Here is a 21,040-nt window from a genome sequence, read left to right as displayed (position 1 = left end):
TTAATTTGGACCAGCTTTGATTTAAAATATGCTAATTAACAACCCTGAGTTTAGAATTGCTTTTGCACCATCTGTAAGATTCAACTGAGCCACAAAACTGAACAAAGCCAGAATGGATTTTAATAGTCAAGTTCATTTTATTTTTTTTCTGCTTAACATGATGCACGGCGATAGATATTTCAGCCTCTTGCACTTCCGCATTACTCTTTTTTTGGGAGGGGGGGGGGATATAGGGGTCTATTTACTAAGCAGTGTTAGGAGACAGAGTGAAAAGTGATAATGTGCCAGCCAATCAGCTCCCAACTGTCATCTCATAGGCTGTGCTTGAAAAATGACAGTTGGGAGCTGATTGGCTGGCACATTATCATTTTTCACTCTGTCTCCTAACACTGCTTAGTAACTAGACCCCTTAATCTTTCGAACGTTACCAGTAACCATCAAAACATGATTTCTTAAATTAACATCTACTTTAAAAGGCTACAAAACCAGATATTTACAAAAAGTCGAACAAAAACTCGCTCTCTTCCCATGTGCCCATATTACACAAATCGTACAAACCGCATATACATTACACAGTGAATACATTAAAATCCATAAAAACAGACGTTACAGAAAGCTGTACAAAAATAAATTTTTATTAAAAGCAGCTGAATTATAGCGAGAAAAATGGTACAGACAGGAACACTAAACTCAGCTTCAGCCTACTACTAACGCAGGTCGCAAAATGCGAGAGCATGTACATAAACCAGATTGGCTTAATGGGGTGGGGAAGCGGAGGGGGGGTCTCTTCACAAGAAGAGGGTTCATCGTAGCCTGTCCCAGCGCCAAATGGTGGCATCGTCGCAGACCGCTATGAGAATACTGCTATCCCGGCTGAAGCTGGTCTGTCGGATCGCAGCCACGCATTTCGGGTGTGTTAGGGTTGTGCACCTGGAGAGATGACAAAACGTGGCACGTTAGAGGTTTAGATGCCACCGGTGAGGACACAATAGGGAACATCTGTAAGCATCACGTGGAACATTGTGTAATTACTGGAAGGTTTGCCGAAATTGCCTCCCCCCCTGTCATGCAGAAGGAATTCCTGTATCAAACTGTTTAATTTACTACTGAATAAAAATAAAAAAAAAAGCCAAGTTTTTCCAAAGGACCATTAAACCCTGGTGCCTGGTCGCAGCAATCCACCCCCGCCTATATTATACCCCTGATGCCATGTTAAACGGGATGCAGTCAGGAAGCCGATGGTCGAAATGCCGACTGCTGGCTTCCTGACTGTTAAATCCTGGCAAGGTACTAATGACAGGCATCGAAATCCCGCCGGCTGTCATTAGACCAGGGCTCGACAAATCCCGGGGGCCAGGTCGACCAGATTTTGGTGTCTGGCGACCAGATTTTACAGGGAGGGAAGAAGCAGATCAATTGCAGTGGGCATTTCATGCACAGTGTGCCCGCCCAGTGATCACTGTTTAAATCGGGTCCAGTTACCCGTAGGTTTTAGGGCTCCCGGGGGGACTTCGGGTTAGGCACTCCCCCGGGAGGGTTTAGGCTTAGGCACTAGGGAAGGAGGTGGGTTAGGTTTAGGCACTAGGGAGGGAGGTTAGGGTTAAGCACCCCCTAAAGGAGGGTTAGGGTTAATACTTACCTTTAGAGCTGTCGGGATCTTCACTGGTACCGATCCCTGTTAGACTGGGTCATTATCACAGGGGGTTAAAGTAAGATTGAAGTGTAGCTTCCAATTTACTTTAAGAAGCCAAAATCAGATCCCTCTTTAAACTTGGAAAGGCCAGGAATTACCCGGGGGAGAATAGAAAGAATCTAATAAATTTAATGTTTGTAATTAATGAACACAGGAACACAGTCATCATAGGGGTCTAGAAAGATCAGCGAGATGTAGCATCAGATACATGATGTAGACAGCTACACTACAATAACTCCTATGGAACTTACTTGGCTTTGTGTGGGTCCTCCACCTCCAGATCCCAGACATATAGCTTCCCCACTTGGTTTCCAAGTGCAAGCATCTGTGCACAGAAAGACACAACCTCTGTCAGTGTTAGGTGCGGAGTTATTCTTATTACCTGCAGAGGGCAGAGTACTTCCCGTTCTACGAGTCACCATTAAACCCTCACGCTAGTGAAATCATGATATGGGTTTCAGAATACATGTGCAGGGTCATTTGCTATTATTGCAACTAGACTTTAGAGAAGAGCTTGAGACGGATTGGTTGTGGCACAGATTTGCGCATGTTGGTACAGAACCTTCAAATATGTGCGTATAAGGGGACTCACTGCATTGTGTATGCATTTTGGAACCACATGGGCGTTGGTTGCAAAGGATTAGTCGCACAGTACGGTGTGACGTTTATCCATCAGCTATATAGGGGAAGCAGCCATTTATAGGAGACAAAAAGCAACCAATATCGTCTCCAGAACCAAAATGAACGGATAGGTGGTATTGTCATGAATGATGATCTAGCCCACATGACAATAATGGCGTCACAGCAGGAAAGGAATCAGTATGATTGACCGCCGGCTGTGCCTAAACCTAACCGCCCCTCCCCCGCAGCCTAAACCTAAGTTTCCTGGGGCATCCCTAACCCTAACCCCCCCTTCCCCTAGCCCAGCCCTAACACTCCCGGGGGGGGGGGGGTACTGCCTATCCCTAAGTCCCCCCTGGGAGCCCCTAACAAAACAAAACAAAAAAAAAAAGAACACACAACTCCACTATATGTTTTGACACTATGATAAATAAGAGACAAGGGGCGATTTCTGCAGCTGCCCTACAAAGCATTGGGGGATTATTGATTGAACATTCTTCTAGAAACAGGGCAACAATAAAATGTGTATTAGACTGTAAACTTCATATCATTTCTGAATGTAGACACTATTTTAAAACACACATACACACAAACTAACACGTCATGGTAAGCAAAAGTTTTAAAAGCGTGTACAGCTCATAAATGCATTTAGTGTAGGTTTTATAAAATGTGAGCTTACAAACCAGCAATCGCCATAGAAACTAAATAATGATTCTTCCCTCTTCCAAATGTGGGTTCCCCTGATATAATGGAAGCCAGGATTGGGGGCACAGACTTCTATCAAGCACCTCATTTTGAAAGAGGGGACTCCCCTTTATGAAATATTAGTGACTGTAGCTTTACAGGTGCCAGGATGGTGGTTTTAGGGAAATGACAGCATCCCCCAATGCCCTACATTTTTTTTTATTACCATCACTCTCCTGTGACCTCTTACAGTACTGCCCATGAGTTTCCAATAGTAATCAGTACCGGTGGGGAGAAGTGGGGTTTTTTTTTTTGGAAGGGTTGTTTTTTTTGTTAAAATTACGGCCTTTGCTGTGGGTGAAATCATCGCCAGCAGATTTAATGCATATGACAGGTGCCTGCAGCGAAGGTTTTAAAATGCCTGCTGACATTTTTATATAGGTCGTTGTCTCTTATTAAATGTATTGCTTGAACTTATTATTGAGATTAAGTGGAATGTGTGGCCCTTTGGAAGGTTAGAGTGCCACCCATGTGGCCCCTGCACTGACTTCTAGGGATGTTGAATACCTTATAGGTTGGGACCTTATATAATCTGTCCTTTCTGGCGTGTGCTGTGCTTTTTTTTTTCCAATATTTGTTATATAAAATTCTAGAGCAGCGGTGGCCAACTCTTTTGCTGATGTGATGCGGCTCGGGCCCCCGCAGACCCCCACTGCACCATGAACGCTGGCCTCTGAAGTGAGAGGTAAGTACTGGGGGCACAACAAGGGACACTACTACAGGGGGTATTGCATGGACACTGCATAAGGGGCACTACTACAGGGGACACTGCATAAGGGCACTACTACAGGGGGCGCTGCATAAGGGACACTACTACAGGGGGCGCTGCATAAGGGACACTACTACAGGGGGCGCTGCATAAGGGGCACTACTACAGGGGACGCTGCATAAGGGGCACTACTACAGGGGGCGCTGCATAAGGGGCACTACTACAGGGGACACTGCATAAGGGGCACTACTACAGGGGGCGCTGCATAAGGGACACTACTACAGGGGGTATTGCATGGGCAATGCATAAGGGGCACTACTGCAGGGGACACTGCATAAGGGACACTACTACAGGGGGCGCTGCATAAGGGACACTACTACAGGGGGTATTGCATGGGCAATGCATAAGGGGCACTACTACAGGGGGCGCTGCATAAGGGGCACTACTACAGGGGGCGCTGCATAAGGGACACTACTACAGGGGGCGCTGCATAAGGGACACTACTACAGGGGGCGCTGCATAAGGGACACTACTACAGGGGGCGCTGCATAAGGGACACTACTACAGGGGGCGCTGCATAAGGGACACTACTACAGGGGGCGCTGCATAAGGGGCACTACTACAGGGGGCGCTGCATAAGGGGCACTACTACAGGGGGCGCTGCATAAGGGGCACTACTACAGGGGGCGCTGCATAAGGGACACTACTACAGGGGGCGCTGCATAAGGGACACTACTACAGGGGGCGCTGCATAAGGGGCACTACTACAGGGGGCGCTGCATAAGGGGCACTACTACAGGGGACTCTGCATAAGGGGCACTACTACAGGGGGCGCTGCATAAGGGGCACTACTACAGGGGACGCTGCATAAGGGGCACTACTACAGGGGGCGCTGCATAAGGGACACTACTACAGGGGGCGCTGCATAAGGGACACTACTACAGGGGGCGCTGCATAAGGGACACTACTACAGGGGGTATTGCATGGGCAATGCATAAGGGGCACTACTACAGGGGGAACTACTGCAGGGGACACTGCATAAGGGACACTACTACAGGGGGCGCTGCATAAGGGACACTACTACAGGGGGTATTGCATGGGCAATGCATAAGGGGCACTACTACAGGGGGCGCTGCATAAGGGGCACTACTACAGGGGGCGCTGCATAAGGGACACTACTACAGGGGGCGCTGCATAAGGGACACTACTACAGGGGGCGCTGCATAAGGGACACTACTACAGGGGGCGCTGCATAAGGGGCACTACTACAGGGGGCGCTGCATAAGGGGCACTACTACAGGGGGCGCTGCATAAGGGGCACTACTACAGGGGGCGCTGCATAAGGGGCACTACTACGGGGGCGCTGCATAAGGGGCACTACTACGGGGGCGCTGCATAAGGGGCACTACTACAGGGGGCGCTGCATAAGGGGCACTACTACAGGGGGCGCTGCATAAGGGGCACTACTGCAGGGGGCGCTGCATAAGGGGCACTACTGCAGGGGGCGCTGCATAAGGGGCACTACTGCAGGGGGCGCTGCATAAGGGGCACTACTGCAGGGGGCGCTGCATAAGGGGCACTACTGCAGGGGGCGCTGCATAAGGGGCACTACTGCAGGGGGCGCTGCATAAGGGGCACTACTGCAGGGGGCGCTGCATAAGGGGCACTACTGCAGGGGGCGCTGCATAAGGGGCACTACTGCAGGGGGCGCTGCATAAGGGGCACTACTACAGGGGGCGCTGCATAAGGGGCACTACTACAGGGGGCGCTGCATAAGGGGCACTACTACAGGGGGCGCTGCATAAGGGGCACTACTACAGGGGGCGCTGCATAAGGGGCACTACTACAGGGGGCGCTGCATAAGGGGCACTACTACAGGGGGCGCTGCATAAGGGGCACTACTACAGGGGGCGCTGCATAAGGGGCACTACTACAGGGGGCGCTGCATAAGGGGCACTACTTCAGGGGGCGCTGCATAAGGGGCACTACTACAGGGGGCGCTGTATAAGGGGCACTACTACAGGAAGCGCTGTATAAGGGACACTACTACAGGGGGCGCTGCATAAGGGACACTACTACAGGGGGCACTGCATAAGGGGCACTACTGCAGGGGGCACTGCATAAGGGGCACTACTGCAGGGGGCACTGCATAAGGGGCATACAAAAATGATTGAAAACAAGGATTTTCAAAAGTCCCACTAATAAAAAATTACAGCAAAGTAAAGATTAAAAAAAAAAAAATTAGTAAATTGTGTATTTTCAATGTGCTGGGCTCGCCACCAGCGTGACTAAAACGGTGGGGTGGCACAAGATCATGCTCCTGCAATCATCATACCAAAGGCGTGGCCTTTGACAGCTAGGCCACACCCCATTTTTGCATGCGCGCCTTCGGCACACGCAACTGTCGGCTCTTTAACTTGACTACAGATATTTCTGGCTCTTTGCCGCTGACTGGTTGGCCACCCCTGTCCTAGAATATATTTTGCTTTCTTTTTATTTGTTTAATCCTCCCATGTGATTATGTGTATAGGCTGAAACAGGAGCAATGCTTTTTGATGAACCCAGGAAGTGATCAGACCACCAAGAGTTCATTCTAGGACTCCTAGAGGGTTAATGAAGTTTACCCTAGACTCATCAAAGGTGGAGGCATATACCCCACCACATGGGCAGCTGCAATGCGGCATTAATTGGGCAGGGAGCTATCAGATGTCATAGTCCCATAGCACCACCTGGAGGTCAGTTCAGGTAATTGATTATTCAGGACCAAACCACAACGCTTCGCACAGGGTGCTTCGTAATCACCGGATGTGCACGTCCATCTTTACAGAACGCAGGAAGCTCCTTCAACACGATCCTGGGTTCATTATATGTGTGTGTTTACCAAGAGGGAATCAATGGACGATGTAACTGGTAAGTATGAAGTGGACCATTTGCCCCCCATGCACACGCTGTTATTCTTTGCACTGAATATGGCGCTGGCCCAAAAAAACTTAATAAAATACTTTGCATTAGTGTACATGGGATAACAACTGCTACTGTATATGTGAGCCAGTGTAGCCTACCTTCTGCCAGAAGTCCATGGAGAATCTCATATACCAGATATCGCACTGACTGTAATCAAACCTCCCCAGAATGGTCACGTTGGACTCGCTGGGCTTAATCTTGTCAATGTCGTCCTCCATTTTGCCCGGCTTCCAGCACACTATGGCGTTTTCACATGACTGAAGGACAGAACGATCACTTATCACTGTGTGCCTGTACCCAGCTCTCCTTACATAATATCAGCACACTGGCACACATTTCATACAGTCACTGAAAAGCGGGTTTGTACCAAACTTCTTAAACATAAAAGAGAAACTAAAAACAGGATTTATACTTTGCAAGGATTTCCTACTAATTGAATTTTCATAAAGGGGATGTAGTCTGGAAGCCGACGGTCTAAATACCGACCGACGGCTTCCAGACTCTCTAATCCCGGCGTGGTACTAATGACAGGCATCAAAAACTGGACGCCTGTCATTAACCATACGCCAGAAGAGTGACAACCGACATACCGAACGAAGGTAAGCCGGGCGCAGACGGCTCCCAGGGGGGGTGTTAGGTTTAGGGCTCCCAGGGGGGGTGTTAGGTTTAGGGCAGCCCTCCGGGAGGGTTAGGTTTAGGCCAGGGGAAGGGGGGCGTGGGGGGGAGGGTTAGGCACTCCTGGGGTGAGGTTAGGGTTAGGCACCCCCCCGGGGGACTTGGGTTCAGGCTGCGGGGAAGGGAGGGTTAGGCACTTGCGGGGGGTGAGGGGGGGGGGTTTGGTTAGGGTTAGGCACCACTAAGGGAGGGTTAGGGTTGGGTGGGTGGGGGGAAGGGGGGAATTAGGTTAGCGATACTTACCTTAGGGATGATCAGGATCTTCACCCTTGTCGGGCTGCCGCTGTTGGGATGCCTACTATACCCTCATAAAGATGTGACCCAATACACTGTTGCTATTACTGTCTATAAAGCACTTTCCCGTTAGTGACGAAAGAGTATGTGACTGTCAAATAGTGGCTTTTCCATTGCTTATTTTTGCTTCCGTTGAATGTCTTCATAGGCGCTTTGTGTCTGATACTTGGTGCACAAACTCCTATAGTACAACAGAGACCCCAACACCACAAGTAAACACTGCCATCACAAACGCACACTGTGACAACATGGAGTAGGTTTTACGCCCCCATTTCAGCATCTTTTCTTTTAACTTGTTACATTTACTGGCACTTTGTACAATTGCTCTACCTACGTCGTTATCTGCAGGAAATGTGGGCAGTTACATGAGAATGAAATAAGGCAGACACACACGTGTGCCGTGTTATAAGCACACGGCAGTGTATCAGCTCACCTTAGACAAGATCAAGTCTCCGAGCCACCGCACGCAGTCCACGTAATTCCTGTGAATGTCCCTTGTGGAGAAGTCAGGAAAATGGATCTTTTGTGAGATAAAAGGTCTGAGGGGGGAGAAAAAGGAAGGAAGGATATTACTTTCCGCTGGTTAAACGCACATTCTTACCAGACATTTACTGTCCCGCATTCGGTCCGTGCAAGAGTGGCGGTAGCATAATACCCCACGTAACGATTGTGTATACGGAGCATGATTCTGAAACGCATGTAATTCCGAATGTAATTGCAGATGCGGCAAACAGCGTGCTAATGAGACTGGGCGTAAATTGTTGTCTTTACCTACGCAGTCACACATACCGCCCGAAGTCCTCCGTACACTAGGGGAGCTGTCGTCAACATCAGCACGTACAACCTACCTATACTAGGAGCTGAAGGTACGCCTGAATTTGGCATCCCCACAACACAGAATAGGAAGCAACTCTGGCTGTATGCCCAAAACACAGCCACAGAACGGGTCTCTTGTGTGCACCGACTGCCACCGATCAGAAACGTCCATTTTATCGGTCGCAGAGGAACGACAGAGAGGTGTACGGACTCTGAGCTGCTCCTAAGCTCACAAACATGCAAATGCAGCACGGTATGCCAAAAACTAACAAGCACTGCACCGAACGTCCACACAACTCAGAATCAGGCCTAGTGTATAATAAGCCTATTTAGTCATTCACAGTCTGACTAAACAAACAAAACCAATACCCCATTGCCCGCAGGCTTTTGTACGCAAAGGTAAAATTGTGTAAATTCTAATAGATCGAAAGTACGATAATTTCTATATTGTTCTTCTCTTCTGGGTAACAATGAAGAAGTGTAATTGTATACACACTTATATGGGTGTGTAGTGCTCGGTTTCATGACAAAATATTAGGCTTTATCTATAAATGTACACTGACGTGCCAAAAGTCATGGGATAGTAGTATGTAAAGGTAATGGTAGGTGGCCTCACCGCACTGCGACATCTAGTAAATGCCCAGACCTTCATCAGTTGTATACGACATCTCGTGAGTCAGTTTGAACACTGGCTAAGCTGCTCATGGCAAGGCGAGGTGAATAATTGGAGCGTGAACATGACCCGACGGATGGAAAATGAAATTTCTGAAGTTGTGCGGATATTCAACATTCCTCAATCTACGGTGTCACTTGTGTACCGGGAATACCTCATGGAAGCCATTACCACCTACCATGGAGAGTGCAGTGACCGACCACGGGTACTTAATGATCGTGACCAGCGGCTTCTGGCCAGAATAGTCTGTGAGAACAGACAAGTGACACTGGGGCAAATGTATGAAACTCTGTAAAGTGATAAAGTGCAGAGTGATAAACAACCAACCAATCAGCTCCCAACTGTCATGTTACAGGCTGTGTTTGAAAAATGACTGTTGGGAGCTGATTGGTTGATTGTTTACCACTCTCCACTTCCCAGAGCTTCATTACATCTGCCCAAATGGCTCATATCACATCCACATTCAATGGGAGGTGCCAGGCGCTTACAAAGCAGGGTCAGTGCAGCGTTCTTTAGTTTCCATGGCATATGGGAGAGGAGGACCCATCAGAGTGCCCCTGTTACTTCGGGCTGATGGTAGGGTTCGGGTGTGGTATAAGCCCCATGAAGCCAGTTATCAACAAGGCACCGTGCAGGCTGGTAGTGGTTCCATAATATAGTGTGGCGTGCGTTCACGTGGCATGGGTTGGGTCCGATAGCCTGCCTGAACACGACATTGATGGGTAACCGCTACGTTACATTGATTGATGACAATTTGCAGCACTCCATGAACTTTATCTACCCCCACAATGATGGAATATTCCAGCAGGATAATGCACAGCGTCATTGGCTCCATGTTGTTCAGAATTGGTTTGAGGAGCAATCTGGAGAGTTACGATAAATTGTGTGGCCACCACGTTCACCTGACATGAACCCAATCGACCATATATGGGACACAGTGGAGAGGTCCATTCGCACCAAAGATCCTACACCTACAAATATCAGGGAGATGTGGGAAGCTATACAGACAACATGGGTCAACATCTCTCCAGTGGTCTTCCATCCGCCACGTCGAGTTGCTGCACTTCGCCAGACTAAAGGGGGTCTTACACGATGCTAGGCATCTATCCCATGACTTTTGGCATCTCAGTGTAATATGTAGATCAAATGCCAACTCTAGCAAGAAACAGGCAGGAATCTGAATAATTAGCGGGCACAGCACCGGTCAAACGTTGCTACACTTTATAAATTGTTGTCTTAGTATTGCAGGAAGGTGTGAAGCTACAATCCAACACCATTATGACAAGAACACGTGAATGACTTCATTCTAAGACATTATACTAAGGCAATAATGTGTGAAATGTCCCGACCTCCATTCTATGGTCACAGGGACGGTGCGACCGTGTCATCACCCATGTGTCAGCATTTGACGATGCGTCACCCGGACTGCCCCACAGGACTGCGGTTACAGGAGGGACCCAATCACCTGTTTGTTTTGCTGGGATTGTATTCGTACGAGTCTTTGATGGCGATCTTCATTCTCTTGGAGTTCAGTCGCCAGAGTTTGAGGGAATGGTCCATTCCACAGGACATGATCTTCTCCCCTAACAGGTCATAATCCTAAACAGACAAAGTGTTAATAGGGGATTGTAGGAAACTGCAGGCATTAGATTAGGCTTCTGCAACATGTGGCTCTCCGACTATTGCGGAGCTAAATACCAGGACATGTAGTAGCAACATCAGCAGGAGAACCACAGATTTGCAGGTTTACGTATAACTTGTCCACATTCATAATGTCAACAGTCATAATCTAGGCTCCAATGTCACCATGTACGATATCAAGTCACCCTCACCTCAAGATTTGTAACGACAACATTATTACCATGTAGACATGTGAAATGTCGACATGCCACAATTAGACATTGTGGTGTCGACATTAGCACTGTCACTGTCAACATGGTGACTGCACGCCAGATTCACTACTTTGAATCTGATGCTATAAAGTAAAAGGCTCAACTAGGAATAGATACATGTGCACCTCATAACTTTATATTACATCAGACACATTTAATATAAGATGATGTAAATACCAATGGCACATTTGAAAGAATATTTACAATTAAACCTCCCATCTAAATGGTAGCTTCCTCCCCTCACCCAGGTGGGACCCCTTATGAATTTTGGCCCTGCTCTAAGACATCCCAATCCGCATAGAGGCAAAGTCTACACTGAGTCCTTCCACCCAATTCAGGGGCCTGATTCATTACGGATCGCTATTCTGCTTATACGCACGCAGTGCAGTTGCTAATATCAGCGGGGATATGTAAATGTTTGCATTCGCATTGCGATCGCAGTCTGACATAAGGACGCCCACTTCCCTTTACTCACAACCGTATACTAGGGGAACATAGCGAAACAATCGGTGACATCGACTAACATCGGACCCATACGCACACTTGCACAAGCCCTGAGCTTACTCAGAAATTGAATCAGGCCCTCAGTCCTTCAACAAAAGAGATTTATATGTAATTATTGGTGCCGGCCATTTGAACCATTATAACACAGAATGGGCTCAAGATAAGAATCAAGGGAGCTGGCACCTACATCAGGCTCCACTTTACCCACTTAGCAAATCAGGGCTGCCAATTCATCGGCGCTCACCGTCACGGAGGCCTGATTTCAGGGGAATCCCAGACAGAGGAACAGGGTGCCAGGAGGGGAACCCCAGTCATTCATGTACCAGTGGGACCTTTTCAAATCCAGTTTAAAAGTGAACTCCTCCAAGTAACCCACTAATATTATTGTCATGGGCGCATCCCGGTTTTACCAGCGATTTAAAGATCTAACATAGAGGACACGGAAATGCCAGTGACCTACCGCACTTAGCACTTCATCTCTGTGACCTTCCACGCCGCCGAACATCGCCACAAGCGTGTCTGTCTGAATGTTCCACAGTCTCAGGGCGTGATCTGCAGAAGATAAATGAGACTTACAATAAAGGCAAAAATTCATGCATCCTCCCAAGCGGTTAGTGATTGGATTAGAACAATGACATGCAGATTTAATCATTTACATTATGTGGCCCAGTCAATGTAATCAGGAACTGGAACTAAACCCAAGCTGCATATTGCAAAACGTAGCTGGGGATTAAATCTGTGGTTCTACGTTTTTGCAGACGTCAAAACAGCTCTGAAAATAATTTACAAGTTACTCCCTGGATGATGATATAGATTTATATATATATACACATATATACACACACACACACACATAAACCACAGCAGATACAGCGGCACTCAGGAGACTTCACAACAGGGTGAAAACAACGTGTATTTAATTCAACGTTTCGGGATACGGAGACCCCGTCTTCAGGAACACACAGATAACAAACTTGAAATAACAGTGACCTTAAATACCTGTGACTGTGCTTGATGGAACCATCTGGTCTGCCCCCCTCCGGCAAATGGACCCCACACATCCGGTCGCGGCACCCGCGAACCGGAAGTGATGTCATCCACTGCCCGGAAGGTAATGCAGACATACTAGTGCAAAAACACTAAACATAGATATATTACTAAAGTTCCAACAGCGCTAGCCTTAAAATAGACAGCGCTGTATGGTAGCAATAACATACATACAAAACGAAGTGAAAATAATGAACATAAATAGTAAACGCTACTGTGTCTAACCGAGAGATCCATTTTGTTTCCCTTTGCAATAGTTTTTTTTAGATCTATTGCCTCCTCTAATAGAGACCGGGACATGATCTATTATACGGTATCGCAACGTAGCCATACTGTGTTTGAAATTGGCGTGCCACAGGCTGTTCGCTTTGCCCCGACAGAAGGGCCGCCCTGTCAGCAGACCTGTGCTGGGCCATTCTCTCCTTGAACTGACGTTCTGTCTTGCCCACGTAGTGTAACCCACATGGGCAAGACAGAACGTACACAACATACCTTGGATGTGCAACTCAGATTCCACTGTATCTTACATTTTTTACCCGTGTACGGGTGGGAAGATGAATTCACCTGGAATCAGATAATTGCACGTAGTGCACCCGAGGCAGCGAAAACAGCCTTTCTTACGCTGTAAAAAACCTGTAGGCTCATTAATAGATGTTTTAAAGCCAGTGATGTCTGTTTTGACCAACCAGTCCCTAATGCTTCTATTCCTTGTGTAACTCGGCATGATTTTAGACGAATGAAGCATGGATAGTTCTGGGTCAGTAGAGACCAGTGGCCAAAATTTCTTTGCCACCTGGTTAGTATACTTGCTCTTAACACTATATTGATTGACCCATGGTATAACCTTGGTCATAACTTTAGGTGCTTTGGGTATTAATAGTTCCTCCCTACTGAATCGTGAAGCTTTCGACCTTGCCTCCTGCAATAAATTCAGTGGATAACCTCTTTGTAAAAACTTATCTACCATGACATTTAATTGCCTCTCCCTCTCATCAGGTTTACTATTCACTCTACATACTCTCAGAAACTGAGAGTATGGGAGACCCCTCACAGTGGGGGATGGATGGAAACTTTGAAATTTGAGCAATGTATTTCTGTTGGTAGGTTTTGTATATAATGAGGTGTGTAACACGTTGTTCTCTACCTCTATCTTGATGTCTAGAAAATTTAGCTGGGTGGTACTTTTAGTTACCGTGAATTTCACTGGACTGGAAGAGTTGTTATGTGTATCTATGAGAACATCAAAACTTTGTTCCGAACCTGTCCAGAACAAGATCAGATCATCTATGTATCTGTAGTATAGTAAAATGTTCTCTGAGATCTCTGTTCTACCAAAAAATAGATCACATTCAACTTCCCACATAAACGAGTTTGCCAGGGAAGGGGCTACAGCAGAGCCCATTGCACACCCCATGCATTGATTGTAAAAGCAGACCAGATGGTTCCATCAAGCACAGTCACAGGTATTTAAGGTCACTGTTATTTCATGTTTGTTATCTGTGTGTTCCTGAAGACGGGGTCTCCGTATCCTGAAACGTTGAATTAAATACACGTTTTCACCCTGTTGTGAAGTCTCCTGAGTGCCGCTGTATCTGCTGTGGTTTGAATAGAGGGGAGTGATCTCCGCCTCACTGAGGGCACCTGGAGCAAGGTATTTGCCCAGCTTGGGGCTCATGGAGTGCCGGGACTATTATATATATATATATATATATATATATATATATATATATATATATTAGTGCCAGTCAAAAGTTTGGACATGCCTACTCATTTAATGTTTTTTTTGCTTAAATTATTTTCAACATAGTAGATTAATACTGGATACATCAAAACTATGTAAGAACAAATATGGAATTATGTTGTAAACAAAAAAGTGTTAAATCAAAATATGTTGTATTTTAGATTCCTCAAAGTAGCCCCCTTTTGCTTTGATGATAGCTTTGCACACTCTTGGCATTTTCTCAATCAGCTTCATGAGGTATCTCCTGGAATGGATTTGAAGTAACAGGTGTGCCTTGTCAGGAGTCAATCTGTGGCATTACTTGCCTTCTTAATGTGTTTGAGACCATCAGTTGTGTTGTGCAGAGGTAGGGTTAGGACACAGTGGACACCACTATATGACTGCAGTTGCAATCCATATTATGGCACCAACCACTCATCTCCGTAAAGAGAAACGACAGTCCATCATTACTTTAAGACATGAAAATCAGTCGATACGGAAAATTTCAAGAACTTTAAATGTATCCTCAAGTGCAGTTGCAAAAACCATCAAACGCTATGATGAAACTGGCTGTCATGAGGACTGCCCCAGGAAAGGAAGACCAAGAGTTACCTCTGCTGTAGAGGAGAAGTTCATTAGAGTTACCAGCCTCAGAAACTGCTACTTAACAGCACCTCAGATTAGAGACCACATAAAGACTTCACAGAGTTCAAGTGGCAGACAAATCTCAACATCAACTGTTCAGAGGAGACTGCATGAATCAGGCCTTCATGGTCGTATTGTTGTGAAGAAGCCACTACTGAGGATGAACAACAAGAAGAGAATTGTTTGGGCCAAGAAACACAAGGAATGGACATTAGACCAGTGGAAATCTGTACTTTGGTCTGAGTCCAAATTTGAGATTTTTGGTTCCAACCGCCCTGTCTATGTGAGACGCAGAGAAGGTGACCGGATGGTTTCTGCATGTCTGGTTCCCACTGTGAAGCATGGAGGAGGAGGTGTGATGGTGTGGGGGTGCTTTGCTGGTGACACTGTTGGCGATTTATTCAAAATTTAAGGCACACTTACCCAGCATGGCTACCATAGCAATCTGCAGCGCCATGCCATCCCATCTGGTTTGTGCTTACTGGGACCATCATTTTTTTTTCAACAAGACAATGACCCCAAACACACCTCCAGGCTATGTAAGGGCTACTTGACCAAGAAGGAAAGTGATGGAGTGCTGCGTCAGATGACCAGGCCTCCACAATCCTCCGACCTAAACCCAATTGAGCTGGTTTGGGATGAGTTGGACGGCAGAGTGAAAGAAAAGCAGCCAACAATTGCTCAGCACCTCTGGGAACTCCTACAAGACTGTTGGAAAACCATTCCAGGAGACACCTCATGAAGCTGATTGAGAGAATGCCAAGAGTGGGCAAAGCGGTCATCCAAGCAAAAGGGGGCTACTTTGAGGAATCTACAATATAAAACATATTTTGATTTGTTTAACACTTTTTTTGTTTACAACATAATTCCATGTGTGTTCTTTCATGGTTCTGATGTCTTCAGTATTAATCTACTATGTTGAAAATAATTGAAACAAAAACCATTGAATAAGAAGGGGTGTCCAAACTTTTGACTGGTACTGTATGTATGTATTCTATCGAAAACAGGAGATATGGTAAGAACTTACCTTTGTTATCTCTGTTTCTACGAAGTCCATAGGGTCCACAGGGTTGACCTTGGGGTTATAGCTGGAACAGGATCCATGGGCACCACGCAGTTAAGCTTTTAGCTCCCAGGATGCACTTGGGTCCTCCTCTATACCCCGCCCCCGAGCCACAGGCACCTCAGTTGGTAAGCAGCCTAGGCCGGAGGAGAATATGGAACAGAGAGAAGGAAGACTGGAACACACAAGAAACCATACTCACAGCAATAGGAGACGGAAAACCGGTGACCAGCCACACAGCCCATTTGAAGCCAGGTGCGTCAGGGCGGGCGCCCTGTGGACCCTATGGACTTCGTAGAAACAGAGATAACAAAGGTAAGTTCTTACCATATCTCCTGTTTTCTACTTCAGGGTCCATAGGGGGTCCACAGGGTTGACCTTGGGGATGTCCCAAAGCAGTTCAACTAAGGGCGGGGACGCTCCTGTGCTGAAAGGAGCACCCGGCGCCCAAAGGAAGCATCCTGAGAGGCGAAGGTGTCAAACGCATAGAACCTCAAAAACGTTTGAATAGAAGACCAAGTGGCCGCCTTACACAGCTGAACAGCAGAAGCGCCACTTCTAGCAGCCCAAGAGGGACCCACAGAACGAGTGGAATGAGCCTTAACAGAGGCTGGCACAGGTAAACCCTCTTGTGCATAAGCCTCACAAATAACGGAACGAAGCCAACGGGCTAACGTTTGTTTGTTGGCAGGCCAACCCCTCTTGTGAAAACCAAAGAGGATAAACAAGGAATCAGACTTCCTAACCGAAGCCGTCCGGTCTACATAAATTCTAAGCGCCCGGACCACATCTAAGGAAGTCTCACCAGCTGAAAGATCAGGGGACTGAAAAGCTGGCACAACAAGTTCCTGATTAATGTGGAACTTCGAGACCACTTTGGGCAAAAACTCAGGACGAGTGCGGAGCACCGCTCTGTCCTGGTGAAAAATCAGGAAAGGAGGGCGACAGGAAAGCGCCCCCAATTCAGACACCCTCCTGGCCGAAGCAATTGCCAGGAGAAAAACCGTCTTAAATGTCAGCCACTTGAGCTCCACCGCCTCAAGAGGCTCAAACGGAGGACCCTGCAGGACCCGTAGCACCACCGCCAAGTCCCAAGGAGCCACAGGAGGCACAAAGGGAGGCTGGATCCTGAGAACACCCTGGAAAAAGGTGTGAACGTCTGGTAGTATTGCAATCCGCCGTTGAAACCACACGGACAAGGCGGACACATGAACCTTCAGAGATGCAAGGCGTAAGCCGAGATCCAATCCTGACTGAAGAAATTCCAAGATCCTAGAAACTCGGAACACCTGAGGATCATAATGTCTGGACTCACACCACTGAAAGTAAGTGTGCCACACTCTGTGATAAATCCGTGCTGAAGCAGGCTTGCGTGCCCTGAGCATGGTACCAATAACCGAACTGGAGAAGCCCCGAGACCTCAAGACGGCTGTCTCAAGAGCCACGCCTTCAAAGACAGCCGACCCAGATCCGGGTAAAGGCAGGGCCCCTGAGACAACAGGTCCCAACGCTGAGGAAGAAGGTACGGAGCGTCGATGGAGAGGCTCCTGAGATCGGAGTACCAAGGACGTCTGGGCCACGCCGGAGCTACCAGCACGAGCATGCCGCCGTCCTGCTTGAATTCCCGCAGAACCCGAGGAAGCAGGGATAGCGGAGGAAACAGATACGCCAGGTGAAACGTCCATTTCACCGACAGCGCGTCCACCAGACTTGCGCCTGCGTCTCTTGTCCTTGACCCGTAAACGGGCAACTTGTGATTGTGACAAGAGGCCATCAAGTCCAGCTCCGGCAGTCCCCACCTGTCCACGAGTAGCTGAAACACCTCTGGGTGAAGCGACCATTCCCCGGGATGCACGTCGTGACGGCTGAGGAAGTCCGCCTCCCAATTGAGGACTCCGGGGATGAAGACCGCCGAGATCGCCGGAATGTGACCCTCCGCCCAAGTCAGGATACGAGACACCTCCGACATCGCTGCCTGACTGCGAGTTCCGCCTTGGTGGTTGATATACGCCACCGTGGTGGCGTTGTCGGACTGCACCTGTACCGCCCTTCCGTGAAGAGCGGGGCCGGACGACTGCAGGGCCCTGTATACTGCCCGCAGTTCCAGGATGTTGATGGGGAGAAGTGCTTCTTCCGCTGACCAACGACCCTGAAGCGACAAAGAGCCGGTCACTGCCCCCCAACCCCGGAGACTGGCATCCGTCGTGAGCAGGACCCAGTCCGGGATCCAAAATGGGCGCCCCTCGACCAGATGAGCTGTCTGAAGCCACCAAGCCAAAGATTGCCGAACGTCCGGAGACAACACCAGCACCTGAGAGCGGATGCGGTGAGGTAACCCATTCCATTCTGATAGAATCAGCCCCTGCAGGGGCCGGGAATGGAACTGGGCAAATTCCACCATGTCGAATGTCGACACCATGGACCCCAGAACTCTCATAGCCGAATGGACCGACAGGCGGCAACGGCTCAGGCAACTGCGTATCCGCAGCTGTAGTGAGGCGACCTTCTCCGGAGTCAGGAAGATCCTTTGCTGACGCGAATCCAGCAGGGCTCCCAAATGAACCATCCGCTGTGATGGAATCAGAGAGGACTTTTTCCAATTTATCAACCACCCGTGTGCTTGCAGGCAAGCGATCGTCAGGTGGAGATGTTGAAGCAGTACCTCCGGGGAGCTCGCCAGCAACAGGAGGTCGTCCAGATACGGCAGCAGCCGTACATTCTGGTTCCGAAGATGTGCGGCCATGACCGCCATAATCTTCGTGAACACCCTCGGTGCCGTGGAGAGACCAAAGGGTAGCGCCCGGAACTGATAGTGGTGTTGAAGGATAGCGAACCTCAGATACCGCTGGTGTGAAGATGCTATCGGAACATGGAGGTAGGCATCCTGGATGTCCAGGGACACCATGTAATCCCCCGGTTCCATCGCCAGAATGATGGAACGTAACGTTTCCATCCTGAACTTGGGAACTCTGAGGAATTTGTTCAGAGACTTCAAGTTGAGGATAGGGCGATGAGAACCATTGGGTTTCTGCACCAGAAACAGAGACGAATAATACCCTGTCCCTCGTTGTGATAGAGGAATGGGAACAATGACCCCTGCTTTCAGCAAGGACTCTATAGCCTCCTGAACCTGTAACGCCTTGGTCTTGTCCTGAGAAGGACTTGTGCAGAAAAACTGGTGGGGTGGTCTGTGCCGAAAAGACAGGGCGTACCCCTGGGAGACCACTTCTCGAACCCAGGCATCCGTGGTGGTATTGTGCCAGCACTGGGCAAATAGAAGAAGTCGGCCTCCCACTCTGAGGTCCCCCAGAGGGAGGCCCGTCCCATCAGGCCGCAGGTTTATCTTCCTGCTTGGAAGAAGGGCGCCGAGCACTCCAGGCTTGCTTCTTGGGTTTAGAGGCAGTCTTACTCGCAGACTGTCTCGGGAAGGACTGACCTTTCGCCTTACCCTGAACCCGAAAGGAACGAAAAGCCGAACTCCGAACCTTAGCAGGCAGTGCCGCCGAAGGGAGGAAGGCCGACTTGGATTTAGCCAGGGTGTCCACTATTTTGTCCAAGTCCGGACCAAATAGTAATTCCCCATTGAAAGGTAAGGCCTCCAGACCCTTCTTTGAATCAGAGTCCGCTCTCCAGGACCGCAACCACAAGGATCGGCGGCCAGACACCGCTGCAGCCGATACCCGCGAGGTCAGCAGACTAGCATCTAAAGAAGCTTCACCAATGTAAGAAGCAGCGTCCCTCATTTGTCCCAACAACGCCCGCTGGACATCCGGAGCGTCGTCTGGGAAGGTATCTTCCAATGCATTGGCCCACCCCTCAATGGCCTTGGCCACCCAGGAGATGGCCATGGACGGTCGGGCCACCGCCCCGGATAGGGAGTAAATAGACTTTAAGCAAGTCTCAACTTTCCTGTCCGTGGGATCCTTCAGCGAGGATATCGACGGTAATGGTAAGGTGGCGCCCCGAGTTAAACGGGTGACATGGGAATCCACCGCCGGTGGAGTTTCCCATTTTTTTACAATGTGCCTCAGGGAAGGGGTAATTAGAAGCCAACCGCTTCTGAGGAAGGAATCTCTTACTGGGCGCCTGCCAAGCTACCGCCATATGATCCGTCAACTGATCCGACAGGGGGAACACCGCAGAAGCCACCTTAGTTTTTTTTTTTTAAACTAGGAAACTTCGACTTAGGAACCGGTGCCTCATCCTCTATAAGAAGAATAGCTCGCACCGCCCTAACTAGTGCTCGCACATTAATGGACGACTTGGTATCCATTTCCTGGACCGAGGCGTCCGAGTCAGTGTCATCAGGGACCTCCCCATCATCTGAGGAACCCTCTGAGTCCGATACCTGAGCAGCCCGTGTCATGAGTGGGCGTTTTGAAATCCTAGAAGGCATGTCAGTCTGCAACATTGACTGAAAAACCGAGGAAGCGGCCGCCAAATTTTGCACGGAGTTGGAGAGCACATCCACCCATGGTGGAGGAGTCGCCATAGGGGCCTGAAAAGGTACCACAGGCTGCTGCGGCACAGGGGAAGCCTGTATATACATAGGCAACCCCGCATAGGGACCTACTGATTGAGACCCAGGAGGACTCCGCAATAACTGCGGGACACCCGGGGAATGGGGGATGGTCGGCTGGGGCACCGCCCTAGTAGGGAGAGCAGTCGGGACCGACAGACGGTCTGCAATAGACACCAGCACTTGAGAAAACATCGCCCACGGTGGTTCCTGCGCCAGAGAAGGTCTGGATGGGCCAGGAGCCACCTGGCATCGACTACACAGGCCATCCTGTGACAAATCCTCCCTATCTACTCCTGCAGAACAGCGTCCGCAGGAGGCCAACACCGGAGCCACTGAGCGCTCAACCTCCTCGTCTGACATGACAGAATATATTATATATCTGGCACCAGGGTAGAAGTAAAACGCACTCACCGGTGTGCTGAACAACAGCCCACAATATGGCACTGAGTAGCACACAA

The 21,040-nt window shown here is 48.7% G+C and overlaps 1 protein-coding gene across 1 annotated transcript in view; it reads right to left on the bottom strand.

Annotated features, from left to right (window-relative positions):
- Positions 1–619: 619 nt before the first annotated feature.
- Positions 620–21,040, bottom strand: part of EED (embryonic ectoderm development) — a 34,814-nt gene continuing 14,393 nt past the window's right edge. Inside the window, exons 7-12 of the mRNA XM_088479780.1 lie at positions 12,046–12,137; positions 10,655–10,788; positions 8,134–8,239; positions 6,830–6,988; positions 1,945–2,018; positions 620–930 (exon numbers count right to left, since the gene is read on the bottom strand). Coding sequence (XP_088335906.1) covers positions 804–930; positions 1,945–2,018; positions 6,830–6,988; positions 8,134–8,239; positions 10,655–10,788; positions 12,046–12,137 — 692 coding nt within the window. The 3' untranslated portion in view covers positions 620–803. The remainder of the gene's footprint in view (positions 931–1,944; positions 2,019–6,829; positions 6,989–8,133; positions 8,240–10,654; positions 10,789–12,045; positions 12,138–21,040) is intronic.

This window comes from Taudactylus pleione, unplaced genomic scaffold, assembly GCF_031769625.1.
Source record: "Taudactylus pleione unplaced genomic scaffold, aTauple2 ptg000245l, whole genome shotgun sequence".
Lineage (NCBI taxonomy): Eukaryota > Metazoa > Chordata > Amphibia > Anura > Myobatrachidae > Taudactylus > Taudactylus pleione.
Note: the sequence above shows the minus strand (reverse complement) of the source record. Positions and strands in the feature narration are given on the sequence as shown.